The 15838-nt window shown below is 40.5% G+C and overlaps 1 protein-coding gene across 2 annotated transcripts in view; it reads left to right on the plus strand.

Moving 5' to 3' along the window:
• LRRK2 (leucine rich repeat kinase 2) overlaps window positions 1–15838 on the plus strand; it is a 160135-nt gene that overhangs the window by 25292 nt on the left and 119005 nt on the right. For both annotated transcript variants that reach the window (XM_066591915.1, XM_066591916.1), the window contains exons 7-12: window positions 473–607; window positions 2534–2665; window positions 4478–4597; window positions 6590–6717; window positions 7998–8077; window positions 8168–8274. In XM_066591915.1, coding sequence (XP_066448012.1) covers window positions 473–607; window positions 2534–2665; window positions 4478–4597; window positions 6590–6717; window positions 7998–8077; window positions 8168–8274 — 702 coding nt within the window. The remainder of the gene's footprint in view (window positions 1–472; window positions 608–2533; window positions 2666–4477; window positions 4598–6589; window positions 6718–7997; window positions 8078–8167; window positions 8275–15838) is intronic.

Genomic DNA, 15838 nt, shown 5'->3' on the forward strand with positions numbered 1-15838 from the left:
CCTTATGGCATGTCCGTTTCATGGACGAGAAATAGGACATGCCAATGCATGTCGATGTGCTGTGTCTGTGTGTATCAGACAGCACACTAACTGGTGTATCTCTGCTGTCCGATACAAATTATGCCCAGGTCTCTCAGGCACAACTTTCTGTTATGGCTAATGTGTATCTGTTCTTATGAGAAAAGATGCTCCAGAATTGTTTCTATTTGAGAAAGAGTGGTGATAGGTCCTCTTTGAAGTCATAAATGGCTGATTCTGAAGGTTAAGCCAATTGTCCTTCTCAACCATATATCATTTTAGTATGATGTGCAGGCGTGGTTTACATAGACAAAAGAGAAGCAGATATTGCTGTGGTTCCTCTTTTGGTAGATTGCCTAGATGCAGCAATAAACATGAGATTGTCAGCAGGTATTTTATAATCTATTTGATCAGATACATATCTGATCATAATTCATTTTTTTTATCTCCCCAGTTCCAGAAGAGCAGTTGATGGAGTTTGTAGAGAGCAAGGATCATTTGATCATCTTGAATGTTCTGACACAGTATAAAGATTCAGAGTCTGTTATTCATCAAGCTTTAAGTGTTTTGATCCCATTAGCAGGCCCACGTAAGTTACTGGAATATTAGCGTACCTAACCTTTTTCTTTTATATTATTATTCTGTTTGAATGATGTGTTCACACACAGTGTTTAAGCTATTTTTTGGCCTCTGCAGTATTTTACTTACACACAATTGTCCGTAGATGCTTCATTCTTTAATACTGTAGCATGCTCTCTTACTCACAATTTTCTTAACTTCCTTTCAGTTCTTTCCTGTTGACTTTAACGGGGAAATGGGGAAAAGAGTGGAATAAAGAGTCACATAAAGGGTGGACAAAAATATGGAAACCCTATACGAAATGCATGCCGTAAAATCGGTCTCTACATGTCTTATTAAAATATGATTTATAATCCCATGGAATTTAGGTGGAGGTAATATGACACAGATGCTGCCAGGCAGAAGTGAACATCTACCTGAGCAACACGTTCCATTGGTCAGGAGTCTGAGCCACTCAGCTGCTGTAACCAGCTGGCTCCCAAAACCACCCAGAGCAGGGCAAGAGGTGAAGTACACACAAGTTTGGTGGGAAAGCTCTCAGCCAGGCAGGAGTCAAAAGCGTAGCTCAGTGCTAATGATTAAAATCCCGTGCATTTCATACAGTGTTTCCATATTTTTGTCTGCCGCCTGTACATTTCTGTGGCAGTTTTACGTCAAATGATCTTATAAGGATTACATAGAACTGTTTCATTAAAAATATGTGATAATATTGAGGTTAAACCCTTTACTGCCACCATTAGTGTTGTGAGACAGTGACCGGCAAAGTGCTGGAGGGCCGTTACATTTCACCTAGGATGCTCTCCTATGCGGCTTTAGGGAGCACTTGGGCAGATACGTGCCACCGAGCAGCCTGGGCTCGGTGGAGAAAGCCGGCAGTATGGTGTCAGTAACACTAAGTTACTGACACGTTGTAGCAAGTAAGTGGCTCCAAGCCGCATAATCCGGGACGGCTTTTCCTGGAGTGACCAAAGTGAAGGGTGGGATGGTCACTCCCACGTACCAGGTGAGGCTGGTACCAGGCCTTATAAAGCCTGGGCCTACAGGGCCTAGAGGGAGAGCTGAGACCTCTGCAGGTCTGAGAGTCCTGGCTGGCTGTGTGCAGGAGCCATTTGGTTACCAGTGTGTAGACAGGGACGCTACATGTATAGTAAGTGCTCAGACGAGCAGGATTTACTTTGTTTGCCTGATGTTAAGGCCTGTATTTTGCTTTGTTTGCTTGGAAATAAACCCAGGCAAAGCCTGGACTAAAGACTTTATCCCATGTGTCACTGTCTCTGACTGCTTATGCCCAGGTTGCTACCGATCCTAAACGCTAATCCCTCACATAGTCTTACTACCTGCAGAAAGGGTGGTTTCACCTCTGCGCCCAGGGTTCTGTTTCCCACTCTGTTCGGGGATCAGGAAAAGGGAATCCCCATGGCCAAATGGCTCCATCTCAGCACTGAACTGAACAGTGTCGAATATACCCTATTGACTGTAATGTGGTCTGTTCGGTTTCCACTCATTTTGCCTGGCTTTTAGATGGAACAAAATGTGCTGTATACTGCACTTTTTTCCAGTATTTTCAGACGGATCTGCTGCAAAACCTCTGACCGGAGATTCTAGCGTAGATGTGAATCTATCCTAAGGTCCAATGTCCATGGGCAAATTTGAATTGCGGACGATCCGCAGTTCAAGCCGCCCATAGATGCTTCTTTCTTTAAAACTGTAGCATGCTCTCTTACTCACGATTTTCTCAAATTCCTTTCAGTTTACTTTCACTTTACATTAATTTTATAAACCAGCTGAAAGAAAGAAGTGTCTCAATACACAATCGAAACATTTTATAGATTTTAAATTCTAAATATTTATAGTCCTAAAATGAAATCATAATCATTTACAAAACAGGCATTCAATGTACTAAATATTTCTAAAATATGTCTTGTATCTGTTTCAGCCTGCAATGTGGAGGTTCTTATGTCTGGCAATGTCAGGTGTTACAATATAATAATGGAAGCAATGAAAACCTTTCCAAGCAGTGAAAAAATCCAAGAAGTCTGTTGTTGTTTATTCCATAAACTTACATTTGGTGAGCCTTTTTTTGTTTTTCAGATCTCTTTATTTCTAGATGATTTTAAAAACTGAGTGCTTGTTTGTTAAAGAAAAAAATGCTCAAACAGTAAATTTACAATGTATACTTTGAGGGAGTAGTTCTTTAAGGCTACCTTCACACAGGTGAGTGCGATATCGGGCTGTGAATCACAGCCGGATATCACGCTCACCGATATGCAGTTTATATCAAAACCGCCTCACATTACTTCAGGAAAGTAGCAATCCTTCTCCTCGGTGGTGGATCGCAGAGTTTCCCCCATTGGTTTGAATGAGGAGAACTGTCTTTGCATCGCACTTGAGTCCACCTAGCACATGGTGTGATGCTGCCGCCAGCCCCATTGAAGACGACAAACTATGCGATATGCACAAATCTCACACAATTTTCTTGGATGTGTGAAAATTGCCTAACAGGTTAGTCTCATCTTATTAAATAATGGCATATCGCTGGAATATGCCATCACTTTATGATGTATTGGGGTCCGCCTTATTTTTAGGTTTTTGGTTTTTTTTGTAAGTCCCCATATTGAATTTGATCACAAAAGTGTAATGTGCTTTTTAATGTTTATTTAGCACTGTCATAGGTAGGACTTAATAGGCTTCCATATATGATAGCCATGAGAGCCTTCATTCACTAGGCTTCTGGTTGCCATGTGAGCCCATTGACGATGAGGTGCTAAAGAGAGGTGCCCACCAATCAGCTGCTTTGTTGTCTGGTAAGCAGGATCACGGCATCCAAGGAGTTAAAAAGCTATGCAGCCGTTACCTGCTGGGTATAGAGCGGGCTTAGCTCCTGAGCCCACTCCATACACAACCCAGGTGGTTGGTTGTTAAAGGGTTAAGCAATGTTTGAGTATTGGAGCATCGCTAGAAAAGCAATGAAAATATTATGAAATAAAATCTTAAACACTTAGTGGACCTGTGCAGGGTTCATATCTATTGTAGGATGTAGAGATTTACAATACCAACAATCCATAGTATTGTGGGGGCTCTGCTCCTTTCCTGACAAGCAGGATTGTAAAGAGATTTCTTTTGGTTTCTATGCCTTAGGGCTCTTGTCCATGGGCAGGTCGGACCCCGCATACAGGATTCCCGCAGCAGAGTTCGACCCGGTGACCCCAGTTTACCTGTCCGTTGTCTCTTATCTGTGCTGCAGATGTGCCGGCCGGCGCAGTACAGAGGACGTCACACCATCGCTATGGCAATGACAATGCTCCTTCAGCCATTTTGCAATGATGATTGCAGAATGGCTGCGGGACAGACGGCTTCCATTGACTTCAATGGAAGCCGCCACTGCATAGCCCGCACAAAATCGCAGCATGCTGCTATTTCTTCTCCGCTAGCGGAAAATCGTAATCGATTTCCACTCGTGGGGAGGAAATCGGTTTTTTTTTACATAGCATGCTATGGGGCTGGATTTGCTGCGGAGTCCAGAATTGCGCTCCGGACTCCACAGTGCAAATCAGTCCGTGGACAGGAGCCCTTAACCGGCATCAAACAGAACAGGCCATGGGGAAAGTAACTGAGCATGTGTGTCCACCATCTCTCCGCTCATTAGGTAGACATGCACATTGCTGTGCACTTTGAACACCAGGTGTGTTGGTAGTATGCAAGTAAATGCCATAACGCTTCCCTGGATCCATTTTTAACAGCATGTAAATGGCAAGGTTTGTTCTTTTTTAAGATCTTTACAATGCATATAATATTTAATCTTGGGGCAGCCCTTTTAATATTTTTCTTCCTTACATTGTCACCAAATTAATGAAATCTAGTTCTGTACATGTTTTTATAGGAAGTTTTTTTAACATCCTGGTACTAAATGAAGTTCATGAAGTCATTATAAAAGCACTGATAAGCTATTCTTCAAATTCAAAACTACAAGCGGCTGCTTTGACATCTCTGGCTCTTCTTAGTAAGTTGTTACATCTCCTCCTTTTACCTCACAAAAAACTTATTATTTTAAGGTCACAGTTCAATGGGTTAAAGGGCTTTTCTGGTTCAGAACTACGAATGGCCTATTATTAGTATAGATCATCATTAGCAGATTGACAGTGGTCCAACACCCAATACCTCTGCCAATCAGCTGATGTGAAGGAGACTCTAAACACCATCCCTTATGTAGAGGCCATGTATGGTATTGCAGCTCTGTCCTATTGAAGCTGCAGTTCCATATTGGGCTACTACACAGTGGACAGTGTTTTGAGTCTTCTGGCTGGCTGCAGCCCTCCAGGGGTGTTGGACCCCTGCCTATTTGCTATTGAGGACCTATCCTGAGGATAGATCATTAATATTTTTGTACTGAGAACCCCTTTAATGCTGGGGCTACACCGTGGGTTGCAACTTATTCTTATTCTACCTTAGTTCAGCAGGTGCAATATTCCTCAAGAGGGCACTCGTCAGACATGGTTGTGGTTGTTTAATTTATGCCAGGTTCGACTGATGTATAACCAGGTGTATACTGATTCTTTTCAAAACTACTTGATAAGTGAATCCCACAGAGTACTACTCTGAAGCTCACAAACCTTTCCTGCCCAGGAGCTCTATAGATATGATGGTTTTCTATGTTTTTTTAAATCATGTTGTGCAACTAAAATCATAGTGTAGCCATAACTTAAAATGATTATTGACTGATTCGCTAAAACATATAATCTGGAAAGCTCCACGATTATTTTAGAACCAGATTCACATACAGTGTAAAATTACTCCATTAAACCAGCCTAAGGCCTTAGTCAGACGGGCGTTTTTTCGCACGATTTGCGCATGCGCATGCGTCCGGCGGTTTTTTTTTAAAAAACCATTGCTTTGCAATGGTATCGGACACATGAGCGCTTTTTATGCGCTCGTCCGATAAATTATAGAACAGAAATCGCAGATCGCACCTATCTGCGATTCCTGTTCTCTTCTCTATATGCGCTCAATGGGGCCGGCGGCAGCAGCGCTGTATTGCCGGCTCCATTGAATGCAATGCGCTGGACAGCTCCGGCCCGTTTCTAATGAAACACGGCTAGGAGCAGATTTTCGGGCGATTTTCGGGCATCGGTCACGCGATTTGCGGATGCGCATCCGTCATGCGATCCGCAAATTGCGCGAAAAAACGCCCGTCTGACTAAGGCCTAAAAATCCACACCACAATCTGTAATGTATTCTGATTTTATATTTGTTTTTTGCAAAATTCACCCCCTTTGCAATGAATGAAATCAGTGATGAAGATCTGTAGCCCTTCCACAACAGATAGATAATGTGATATTAAAATCCCCAGTCTTCTCAAGAACTGTACTCTTCTCTTGTACTGTGCTTCACTGCACAATCAAATACATAATGCTGTGTGATCTTGCCCTAGGAAACATGCTGTGTAATATCCTGTGTAAGGTTGTCCTGTTTGGTCAGTGAGCCTGGTGGCATGCTCTACTTTGACATGCAGTTTAGTTGGCATCGTTGCACCCAATAGGGTAGTGGTGTTTGATGCTCTAGTTCTAAGTACATGTATAATATAAAATAGTTCCGCTTTAGAGCTAATGCCCACGGACAGATTTCCATTGAACCTAATAGCTTTTCTGCCTGTCAGTCCTCACATGCATGATTCTGCCGCGGATTTCCGCTGCGGGAAAAAAATTGAGGCATGTTCTATTTCACTGCGTTTTTCCGCGGCGAAGGTCTCCATTAATATAGTATTAATGGAGACCACAGAAAAATGTGTGTTTTTCTGCGATCACTAGCAGGGACTTTTTGTTTACCACAGCTTCACTCCCATGGCATAAATCCACGCTCGTATCCCTCTCCGTCCGTGGGCATGAGCCCTTAAAGTGCTCCTAAACATTTTATCTTTGGAGTAAATCTAGTGTGTTTGTTTTTCTCGTTTTAATTTACGTAACTCACTGCAGTTTTTGTTATTTCTATTTTAAAGCTGAAACTATATTTTTAAACAAAGACTTGGATGATGGAGAAGATATGGATGACAGTAGAGGACAGCTATATTGGTTTGAAGCTTCATTTAAAGCTTTAAAACTGCATAAGAAGAACACCGAAGTCCAGGTTAACAAACTGATCATGTCATGACTTCAAATACACAATTCATTTTTGCAGGGAGAAACCACATGTCTATATTTACTTCAGAATAGAGCTTTCTCATGCACAGACATTAATGGCATATCACTAGGATATGCCAGCAACATCTGATTGGCAGAAGTCTAACTTTTGTAGCCCCTATTAATCGCTAGAACCATATCATAGTGGTGCTAGGAAATCTTTTGACACTTTGCTTGGCTTTACATTGTTTAGCATTGCAAAGGTTAAATCTGCAATATAACCTGACCTGCGGATTTAAAATCCACAGCAGAATTGAGCTGTACTGTGTATTTTTTTCAGTAGTCTACTTCGCTGCTATTGTAAATTCTGAAGCTTTTACACACACTTACAATTTCTGTGGAAATGATACACAGAAAATCCACAGCACATATGGCTTGTGTGATTGTACCCTAAATATGCTGTCGGCAACTAAAATTTTCATGTCTGTTCTGTGTATCTGAATAGGGTTTGTAAAAATCTAAGGTCTCCTGCACCTTCACTTATAAGTTGCTAACTTCAATGGAGTAGTTAGCAGTTCCTGCCTGATGTAAGAGAAAGAAATCACTTCTCACATATTGAATATTATGATCATAGATTGCTAAATACTGTACCAATGTACGTATGTATAGTTGTATGTTTTTATGCAATTACAAGAAGTCTTTTAAAGGGCCACTCTGCTAATTTTTTTCATTAATTATGTAACTAGTCCCACAGTATATATAAGTTAAGTGCTATTATCTTTCTGAAACTTCCTGGAGTCCTTCTATTCAGATGAGTCATGTGATCTCATTTTGACCACTTAATATTTACTTGGCTTTTTGCTCTCTCAAGAAGTCACTTTTTCAGTCAGCATAATTCCTGCAGGATAAAACTGCATTGAAGAGACAGAAACTCCTTTCAACGTTACTGCTGATAATTGGAGGCTCCTGTGACACAGGTGTAATGAAGGTGATCACAGTTCATCCTCCCTACTGAGTTTTTATGGTCTTTAACTTATTTAGGAAAATATAGATGATAATAATTACACTGACTTCCCAAATCAAGATGGGGTTTGATTAGTATCAGATGGGAGGCTACACTACACAGAAGTGATTACAGTAGACATAGGGAACCTCCAGAGTGTGGCAGACAACTAGGTATAATAGGGTACCATGATAAAAAAATGTTTCACAGGTGTGGTCCTTTTAAAAACATTTAGATAAATTATTTACATTTTTTTACATTTAAACTGTAAAACTCATTGCTAGGAGGCTGCCTGCTGGGCCCTGAATAACCTTCTCATGTACCATTCTGAGCTTCATGATAGAATTGGAGATGAACAAAATCAGTAAGTAATAATCATTATTTTATATATATATATATATATATGAAAAAGTGGTTGTTTCCTTGAGACTTAAAAGTACAAACTTTACATCAGGTACCCTGTGCACAGAGAAGTGATGTTGTCCATGCTGATGCATTCTTCTTCTAAGGAGGTTTTTCAAGCAACCACAACTGCGTTAGCAACTTTGTCCGGACACAATGGTAAATGTGGTTTTGAATTAATTTTCTTTGTTTTATAATGATTCCAGTCATAGTCTGCATTAGTGATTCAGGTAATTAAATTGGTATTCTATGTAGAGAAAACTCAAACTGCGTACTACTAGATTTATATGTTAAAAGTTAGGGGTTCCTGATAAAATCCTAATTCCAAAAAAGCTGGGATGCTGTGTAAAATAATTTAAAGAAAAACAAAATGCAGTGATTTAGAAATGTCATATGACCATATTGTATTCACAATAGAACATAAAATAAATATCAGAATGTGAAAGTGAGAAAGGTTTCCATTTCATTAAACAAAATGTAAGCCGTTTAAAAATTGATGGCAGCAAAACCTCTAAAAAAAAAGTTGGGAAAGAGTTAACAAAAGGCTGGAATAATAAGGAAAAACAGCTGGTGGGTCAATTTTCTACTAAGTCACATGACTATATGAAAAAGAGCATTTTAGAGAGGCAGAGTCTCTCAGAAGATGAGCAGAGGTTCACTAATCTGGAAAAAAGTCTATAAATTGTGAAACAATTTCAAAAAAAATTTGTTAACTTAAAATTGTGAAGACTTTGATTATTCCACCATCTACTGTACATAATATCAAAAGATTCAGAGAATCTTACACCTCTTGAAAGACACTATCAATGCTGAGCAGTATATAGAGGTTTTAGAACAACACGTGCTCCCATCCAGACAACGTCTCTTCCAGGGAAGACCTTGTTTTGTTTTTTTTTCCAGCAAGATAATGCTAAACCACATACTTCATCCATCACAGCAGCATGACTATGCAGAAGAAGAATCTGGGTGCTGAACTGGTCGCCTGCACTCCAGACCTTTCACCAATAAGAAACATTTGGCGCATTATGAAACGAAAAATCCAACATGGAAGACCCAGGACTGAAGAGCAACTAGAATCCTACATGAGACAAGAACAGAACATTCCTCTCCCAAAACTACAGTAACCGATCTCCTCACATCCCAGATGTTTTACAGGCTGTTGTGAAAAGTAGAGGGGATGCTACATAATAGTAGACATGGCCCTGATGCAACTTTTTTGAGATGTGTTGCTGCCATCAATTTCTTAATTTTGTAAAAAAAACGAAATGGAAAAATGTCTCACTTTCACCTTCTGATATGTGTTCTATGGTCTATTGTGAATGAAATATGGTTATATGAGATTTCTAAATCATTGCATTTTTTTCCTTTTCATTTATAGTATTTACATTTTACACAGCGTCCCAACTTTTTGGGAATTCGGGTTGTACTATATACTCCCTGTTTTAGTGACAGTGTTTCTGTGATTATTTTTAGTTCGCTCACCCCTTACTGGAAGTACTAGTAGCTTCTAATTTTGCAAAGCTTCATGCACCATGCTGTAAGAGCAGTATTCCCCCTCCTTTCAGGTCGCTACATCATAGATCACTTAGTGCCCCTCCCTTTTTTTGGTTATTTCAATGGTCACTTACAGGTCCTGAGTGCAAAAATGCAGATGTACTACTGATCTAACCCATAGGAGTGGGGGGGGGGTTTACCGTAATGGAAGGGAAAAGCGAATACTAGTCTTGGGCCCAAATGTCCACGAGCAAATTTGATTTGCGGAATCCACGTGGGGCATCCGCAGATCAAGCCCCCCATAGAGAAGCATGGGCGTTCGCAAATGGATTAGAAGCATGTGGATTTGATTTGTGGACCTTTTGGTACAGAAAACAAAATGCAGCATGTTCAATTGTTCTGCAGATCCCGCAGGGACAGCTTCTGCTGAAGTCAATGGAAGTTGTCCGATCTGCGGCACACCCGCAGCTGACACTGCGGACGTGCCGCTTATCTGTGGGAAAGCAGGAGATTTAAAAAAAACAAAAATCTTTACTGCGCGTATCCGACGGCGAGCTGCGAGGACCATGTGCAGTACAGCGAACCCGGAAGTGGAGGGATCTATCCGGACGCTGCTGCCGGGGAAATCGGGTAAGCAGGGCTCACTGGCCACAGGCACGGGCGGATTCCATGCGGAATTCCCTGCACGGAATCCGCACGTGCCGTGGACATGAGTCCTTACTGCAAAATTATAAGCTATAGGACTTCTGGCTGGAGATGAGTGAGATAAAAATCCCACAGAAGTACTATGTTATCAAAGTAAGAGTTTATTTATAAGCCATTTTACTTTTAAAAAATGTATTTGATAATGAGGAGTTTTCGTTCTCCTGAATACTCCTTTCATATTTCTAAGATAAATATCAGGCAGTATAAAATAAATGGCTTTTGTTATTATGCAGTCTTTGTGTGAGCACAGCTTCCTTCTGATATTTGATGTTATTTATCCTGTAAAGTGAAAATATATGAATTGTTTATATATTGTTTCTGTCAATCACTTATTCTTCACATCTCCTTCTCACAAACCTTGAACCAGATCTGCTTCTGGTAGTAAAAGCCCATATAGACTAGCCAATTTATCATCATCTGTTTGTTTTCAAACAATTATATTGAAAATTGTCCAGTGGGAAGGAAGCAAAAGATCATAGTTTTAACAATCAGTTAATGTTTATTTATCTTCATTGATTATGCCATGTCAATAATTGTTTTGGCAGTAAATGTCACTCATAGCAACACTTAAACAAGGCATTGTTGCCAAGCATGTGGCACAAGTGATGATCGTTGCTAGGCAACAGTGGTTCTTCTCACTCAACAGGAAGGGGTTTCATCCCTGCCAACTTGAAGAATTTTCAAGTTGTTCATCTTATTCTTATGACTGCTCATCGGTAGTTTGAGAAATTATTGTAGGTTAGCGAACCTACCTGCAGCTTTTTTCTACTGCTCTGTCTGCAGTACAAGATAGCAATGTTAAGCTCTGGTCCTTAACCCCTTAACAACCAGCGATATGCTTTTTGACGGTGGTCCAAAGGTGCCTTTATTCTGATGCAATAGCCTTTTTATTGTGCTGCATCAGAAGCTTAAATATGGCTTCCATGTCTGCCAGCTAGGGTAGCCTATGAGGATCAGCCTCTAACTAAGCTTCATAGGCTTTATAATACACTGCTATAATAAAGAATAACTGTGAATAATGAGAATGATAAAACATGGTGATATTCAAACCGCCTAGTGGGACAAAAAGGAAAAAAAAATTAAAACCCCAATTTTCCTCCTTTTACTATGTGGAAAAAAAAAATATATATTTATGTCAAATCTGGTATCACCGCTTTCATAATAACCCAGAGAAAAAAGTTAATACTTTACCTGCACAGTGCGCACCATGAAAAAAATGCTATATTCATTTTTGGTATTGACATTGTCATACTGACCTGTTTAATTGCTTAAACACATTATTTATAATGCATGGGGAACTCTCTTAAACATAAAATTAAAAAAACATTCCAGACATATGTTCCTAAAAATTAGATAAGTGAAGACTAGAGCTCATCTCGTAAAAAAAGGCCTTCTAGAGCTTCATTGGAAAAATATAAATGCTATGACTCTTGGAATGCAGCCAACACCAAGGCAAATCTTAAAAAAAAAAATTGCAAAACATAAACTGTATAAAATTGATATTTTCGGAAATGGGCTGACCTAAAGAATAATGTTCATACATTGTTTATTTTACATTCTGAGCGCAGTAAAAATCAAATCCAATAAATGAATGGCAGATTTTTTTTCCCCCAATTCCCCTAAAAACTTTTATGTTGGAGTACATTATATGTACTGCAACATGTCATTAAAAATACAACTTGTCTTGCAAAAAAGCCCTCATATGGCTAGGTCGTGGGTAAAATTTAAAGGTTATGGCTCTAGGATTGCGACGATGCAAAAAACGGAAAAATTAGTTGACTTCACAGCCTTCACCACTAAAGGGTTAACAATGCCCCGCCTCTTCAGTTATCTGCAAGCCAGAAGCTGAAATGGAGAAAACCTCTATGATGTGTATTTTGCCTAAGAGACCTACAAATGGCGCCATAGAAATAGTTTTGTGCCAGTGTATTTACTGTTTGTAGAACTGGAAATGTATTGGAGTTGTAATAGAAAATGTAAGAGATGCATCTGCAGAAATTCAGTATTATGAACAAAGTAGTCTTACATGGTGACAGAATTAAATTCTTAAACCCTTTCAACACTAGAGATTTTTAGTATTTTAAATTTTCTTTCCTTTTGTATAAGTCATATGAGGGCTTGTTTTTTTTTGTAAGATGAATTGTATTCTTTAATGTACCATTTAACCCTTTAACTACTATCCATTTTTTCGGATTCTCCTTTTTGTCTTTTTTCATCTTCTGTTTCCAAGAACTAGAACGTTTTTAATATTTCTGTCGTCATAGCTGTATATGGAGCATCAAAAAATGAAGAAGTCTTCAGCACCCAAAACGTGCATAAAACTTAACTTTTATTCAGTGATATTAAAAACCAATGCAGGAGCCAAAGAAAAGAAATAGAGAACACTGCTTACGCGTTTCCAGTCTGAACACTTCAGCTCTTACTCATAGACACCATTAAAAGACAATCTCTAGTCCCTAATAACAGGTGAACAATGAGTCACAGAAATCCAAAACTTAACCTATTATCAACCAAATATACAATACATTATAAGAATACCCTATAGAAATAAATATGCACTAATTAAAAAAAAAAATCAAGCACCTAGAAGGACTTGTCAGAATTGAATGAAAATTAGTAAGTCTAATTGTAACATTGATATAAGTAAGCTATTACAGTATCAGAGCAAAATGATCTTTTATTGTGGAAAATTGTGGAAAAACACTTGAAGGGGGGCTTTAGTACCCTGTTGTACCTCCTCTAGGTTGGATACAAGATGTGATCCAGGTGGGCATGAGAGTATATAGGTTCCATATGGTATCCTACGGCATATCGGTCCGCATTTGCTGTAATTAAGCTTTCAGATCATGTAAAGTTGTAGCCTGTTTATGGTTGGCGTCCCAGATTGTCCCATGCATGTTCAATTGGCAATAAATTTGGCAACTGGACGGGCACATAAGTGTGGCAATGTTGTGGAGGCATTTCTGTGGCAAATGCCTCTTGGAAGCACCGGCCTGAGAGGCAACAGATGTTGCTGCAGGATGGCCTGAACATATGGCTGAGCTGTCATTGTTTCTCTTACCACTAAGAATGACCGACTGCCATATGCGATGGCCCCTCGAACCATCATACCAGCAATGGGGCCAGTGTGCCACTTCACAGCAAAAGCAGGATTGAAGAGTTCACTTCTAGGTCTCCAGACACAAGCTCTGGGTTGCCCGTGCCCAAACTAAACCTGGATTGGTCGCTGAAGACAACCCAGTTCTACTCCATAGCAGTCCAGTTTTATCTTTCATGATACCACTGCAAAGGAGGTTCGTGTCAAGGCAGTACACGTAATGAACGCTGTGAGACCAAATGTCCTTGTGCAAGCACCTGCAAAGGTTCCAACAGAAACGGTCCTGAAACGATGATGCCACCTGTCTCTGGATGGCGAACAACAAAATGGTTGGAGCTGCTCGTGCTTGTTGGATGATCAGACGATCCTCTTCACTTGTGGTCTGTCAAGGGCTTCCTGAACCCGTTCACCTTGTGCATGTACTGTCATGCATCCGCCTGTCGCAAATCCTTCTAACAGTCTAGTCACAATAGCCCATGTGGTGGGTTGTTTGTTGAGATGGCCATTCAGCTTCCTGCATTGCAATAATGCACCTCTCTCAAACTCTGTTAACTGGGCAAAATCCTTTTTATTGCATTGTAGAGACTAGTGGTCAACAAGCTCCACACAAGCCGAAAAAGAGGTCACTACACACAAGTAGCCTTTTTATAGACCAAGGGTGACACCACTTTTAAGGCCTCAGGTGACAAGACCGTTCATCTAATCACACAGCAACTCTAATCATATGCATATATATGCCTATAACTTCTTGTTGAGTATCCAATCACAAAGTGGGAAGAAAGAAAAAAAGATTTATATAATATACATTTATATCTTGAAAGAGTCTACATAGAGCTCAAATAAAATATATGTGACGTTCTTCCCTTTATAACTTAGAATCCATAGTAAGCCTGGGATCCCTCACAAGGCCCCAGGCTGTAATGACAGCAATGCTGTCTTCCTACGTGTTAGAGCTAATACCCATGAACTGACTTTTTCCGCGGCGGAAATCCGCAGCAGTTAGGTCCTATTGAACCTAACCTGCCAATGCTGGCACGTGGAATTTTGCTGCGGATTTCCGCCGCGGGAACTAAGTCGCGGCATGTTTTATTAATAAAGTATTAACGGAGACGGCAGAAAAACGTGCATTTTTCTGCGCTCACTAGCAGGCGCGTTTTGTTTACCACCGCAGTACTCCCACGGAGGAAATCCACGGCAGAGTTCCGTGACAGCCATGGGAATGAGCCCATATAGTTAACTGTTGTGCTATGAAACTTACTTTGGAGGTCATGAAAGCTGCTACATGGCCCCCTGCAGACGGCAAGGTCGGATCCCCTGCGAAAATTCTCGCAGCAGGGTCCGACCTGCGTCTCTGCAGGGACTAGTGCGGCTCTCACCTGCTCCTGCAGCTCTGGCTCTATGATGTGCGGGCTGCCGCCCAGCCAGCACATGTGCAGAGCGGAGCCAGCGCGCCGGGAGTAACATTTTTGTGCAGGCCTCTGCGATACCTGCACAGAAATAAAACATGCCACGATTTGTTTTCCGTGGACAAATTGCGTCCGTTTGCATACAATTGCGTTTTGTAATGCAATCCTATGCAGGCGGGCATGGGTGGAAATTCTGCGGAAAAAATCCCCCGCGGGCGGAATTTCCGCCCGCGTGCAGGGGGCCTATATGTAAATGAAAAAAAGATAATGAAACAATCAATTAACACAGTTAGGCTAGATTTACATGAACGTATGTGTTGTGCACGCATTTGCGGTGTGTTTTTTGCGCATTGGACACTGCAGATTTGTGTGTGAAACAGCATAATTTACTGTACTTTCTGCACGCCCAAATCATGCACATTTGCTTGCACAAAAAAATACGCATCAATGCTTTCAGCCATTTAAATGGCTAATTAGTTCTAGGATTTAAAATTATTCTCTTACCCTGCGCAAATGTCCAGGAGAATGGAACATGCTGCATATTTTTTGCATGACGGAATTGCACATGCAAAATGTGCACTTGCGAATGAACCAATTGCAATTCATGGTTTCTATTCGCTATGCATTGCTTGTGTGAATAAGCCTTTAAGCAAAGTATTACATAGTTATTTTGGGAGAGATTTAAAGCAGTTTTACAGTTTTTGCACGAGAAACTTGACAGATGGCTGTATGGTCATTGCATACAAGACGAACAATTAAAAACTAATTACATCTTAAACATGTATAATTATTTTTTTTTTGTTACTGTTGCTTCCACTGTACTCTTTGGCACAGAAGACTGGGCTTGGTGTTAGCAGCAGCCCATGTGGGTAGCAGACTACAGTTCCCATCTTGCATTGCTTACATCTAATCCAGGCTGTTCCCTCCATGTATTTTCCTGTCTGCTGAGGGGCAAGGCTCTTTATACGTGTTATACTGTGCTCTGTCACTGCTGAGCCTTTCACATTAGTTCCCAGTTACA

Source organism: Eleutherodactylus coqui, chromosome 2 (genome assembly GCF_035609145.1).
Source record: "Eleutherodactylus coqui strain aEleCoq1 chromosome 2, aEleCoq1.hap1, whole genome shotgun sequence".
In the NCBI taxonomy this organism is placed as follows: Eukaryota; Metazoa; Chordata; class Amphibia; order Anura; family Eleutherodactylidae; genus Eleutherodactylus; species Eleutherodactylus coqui.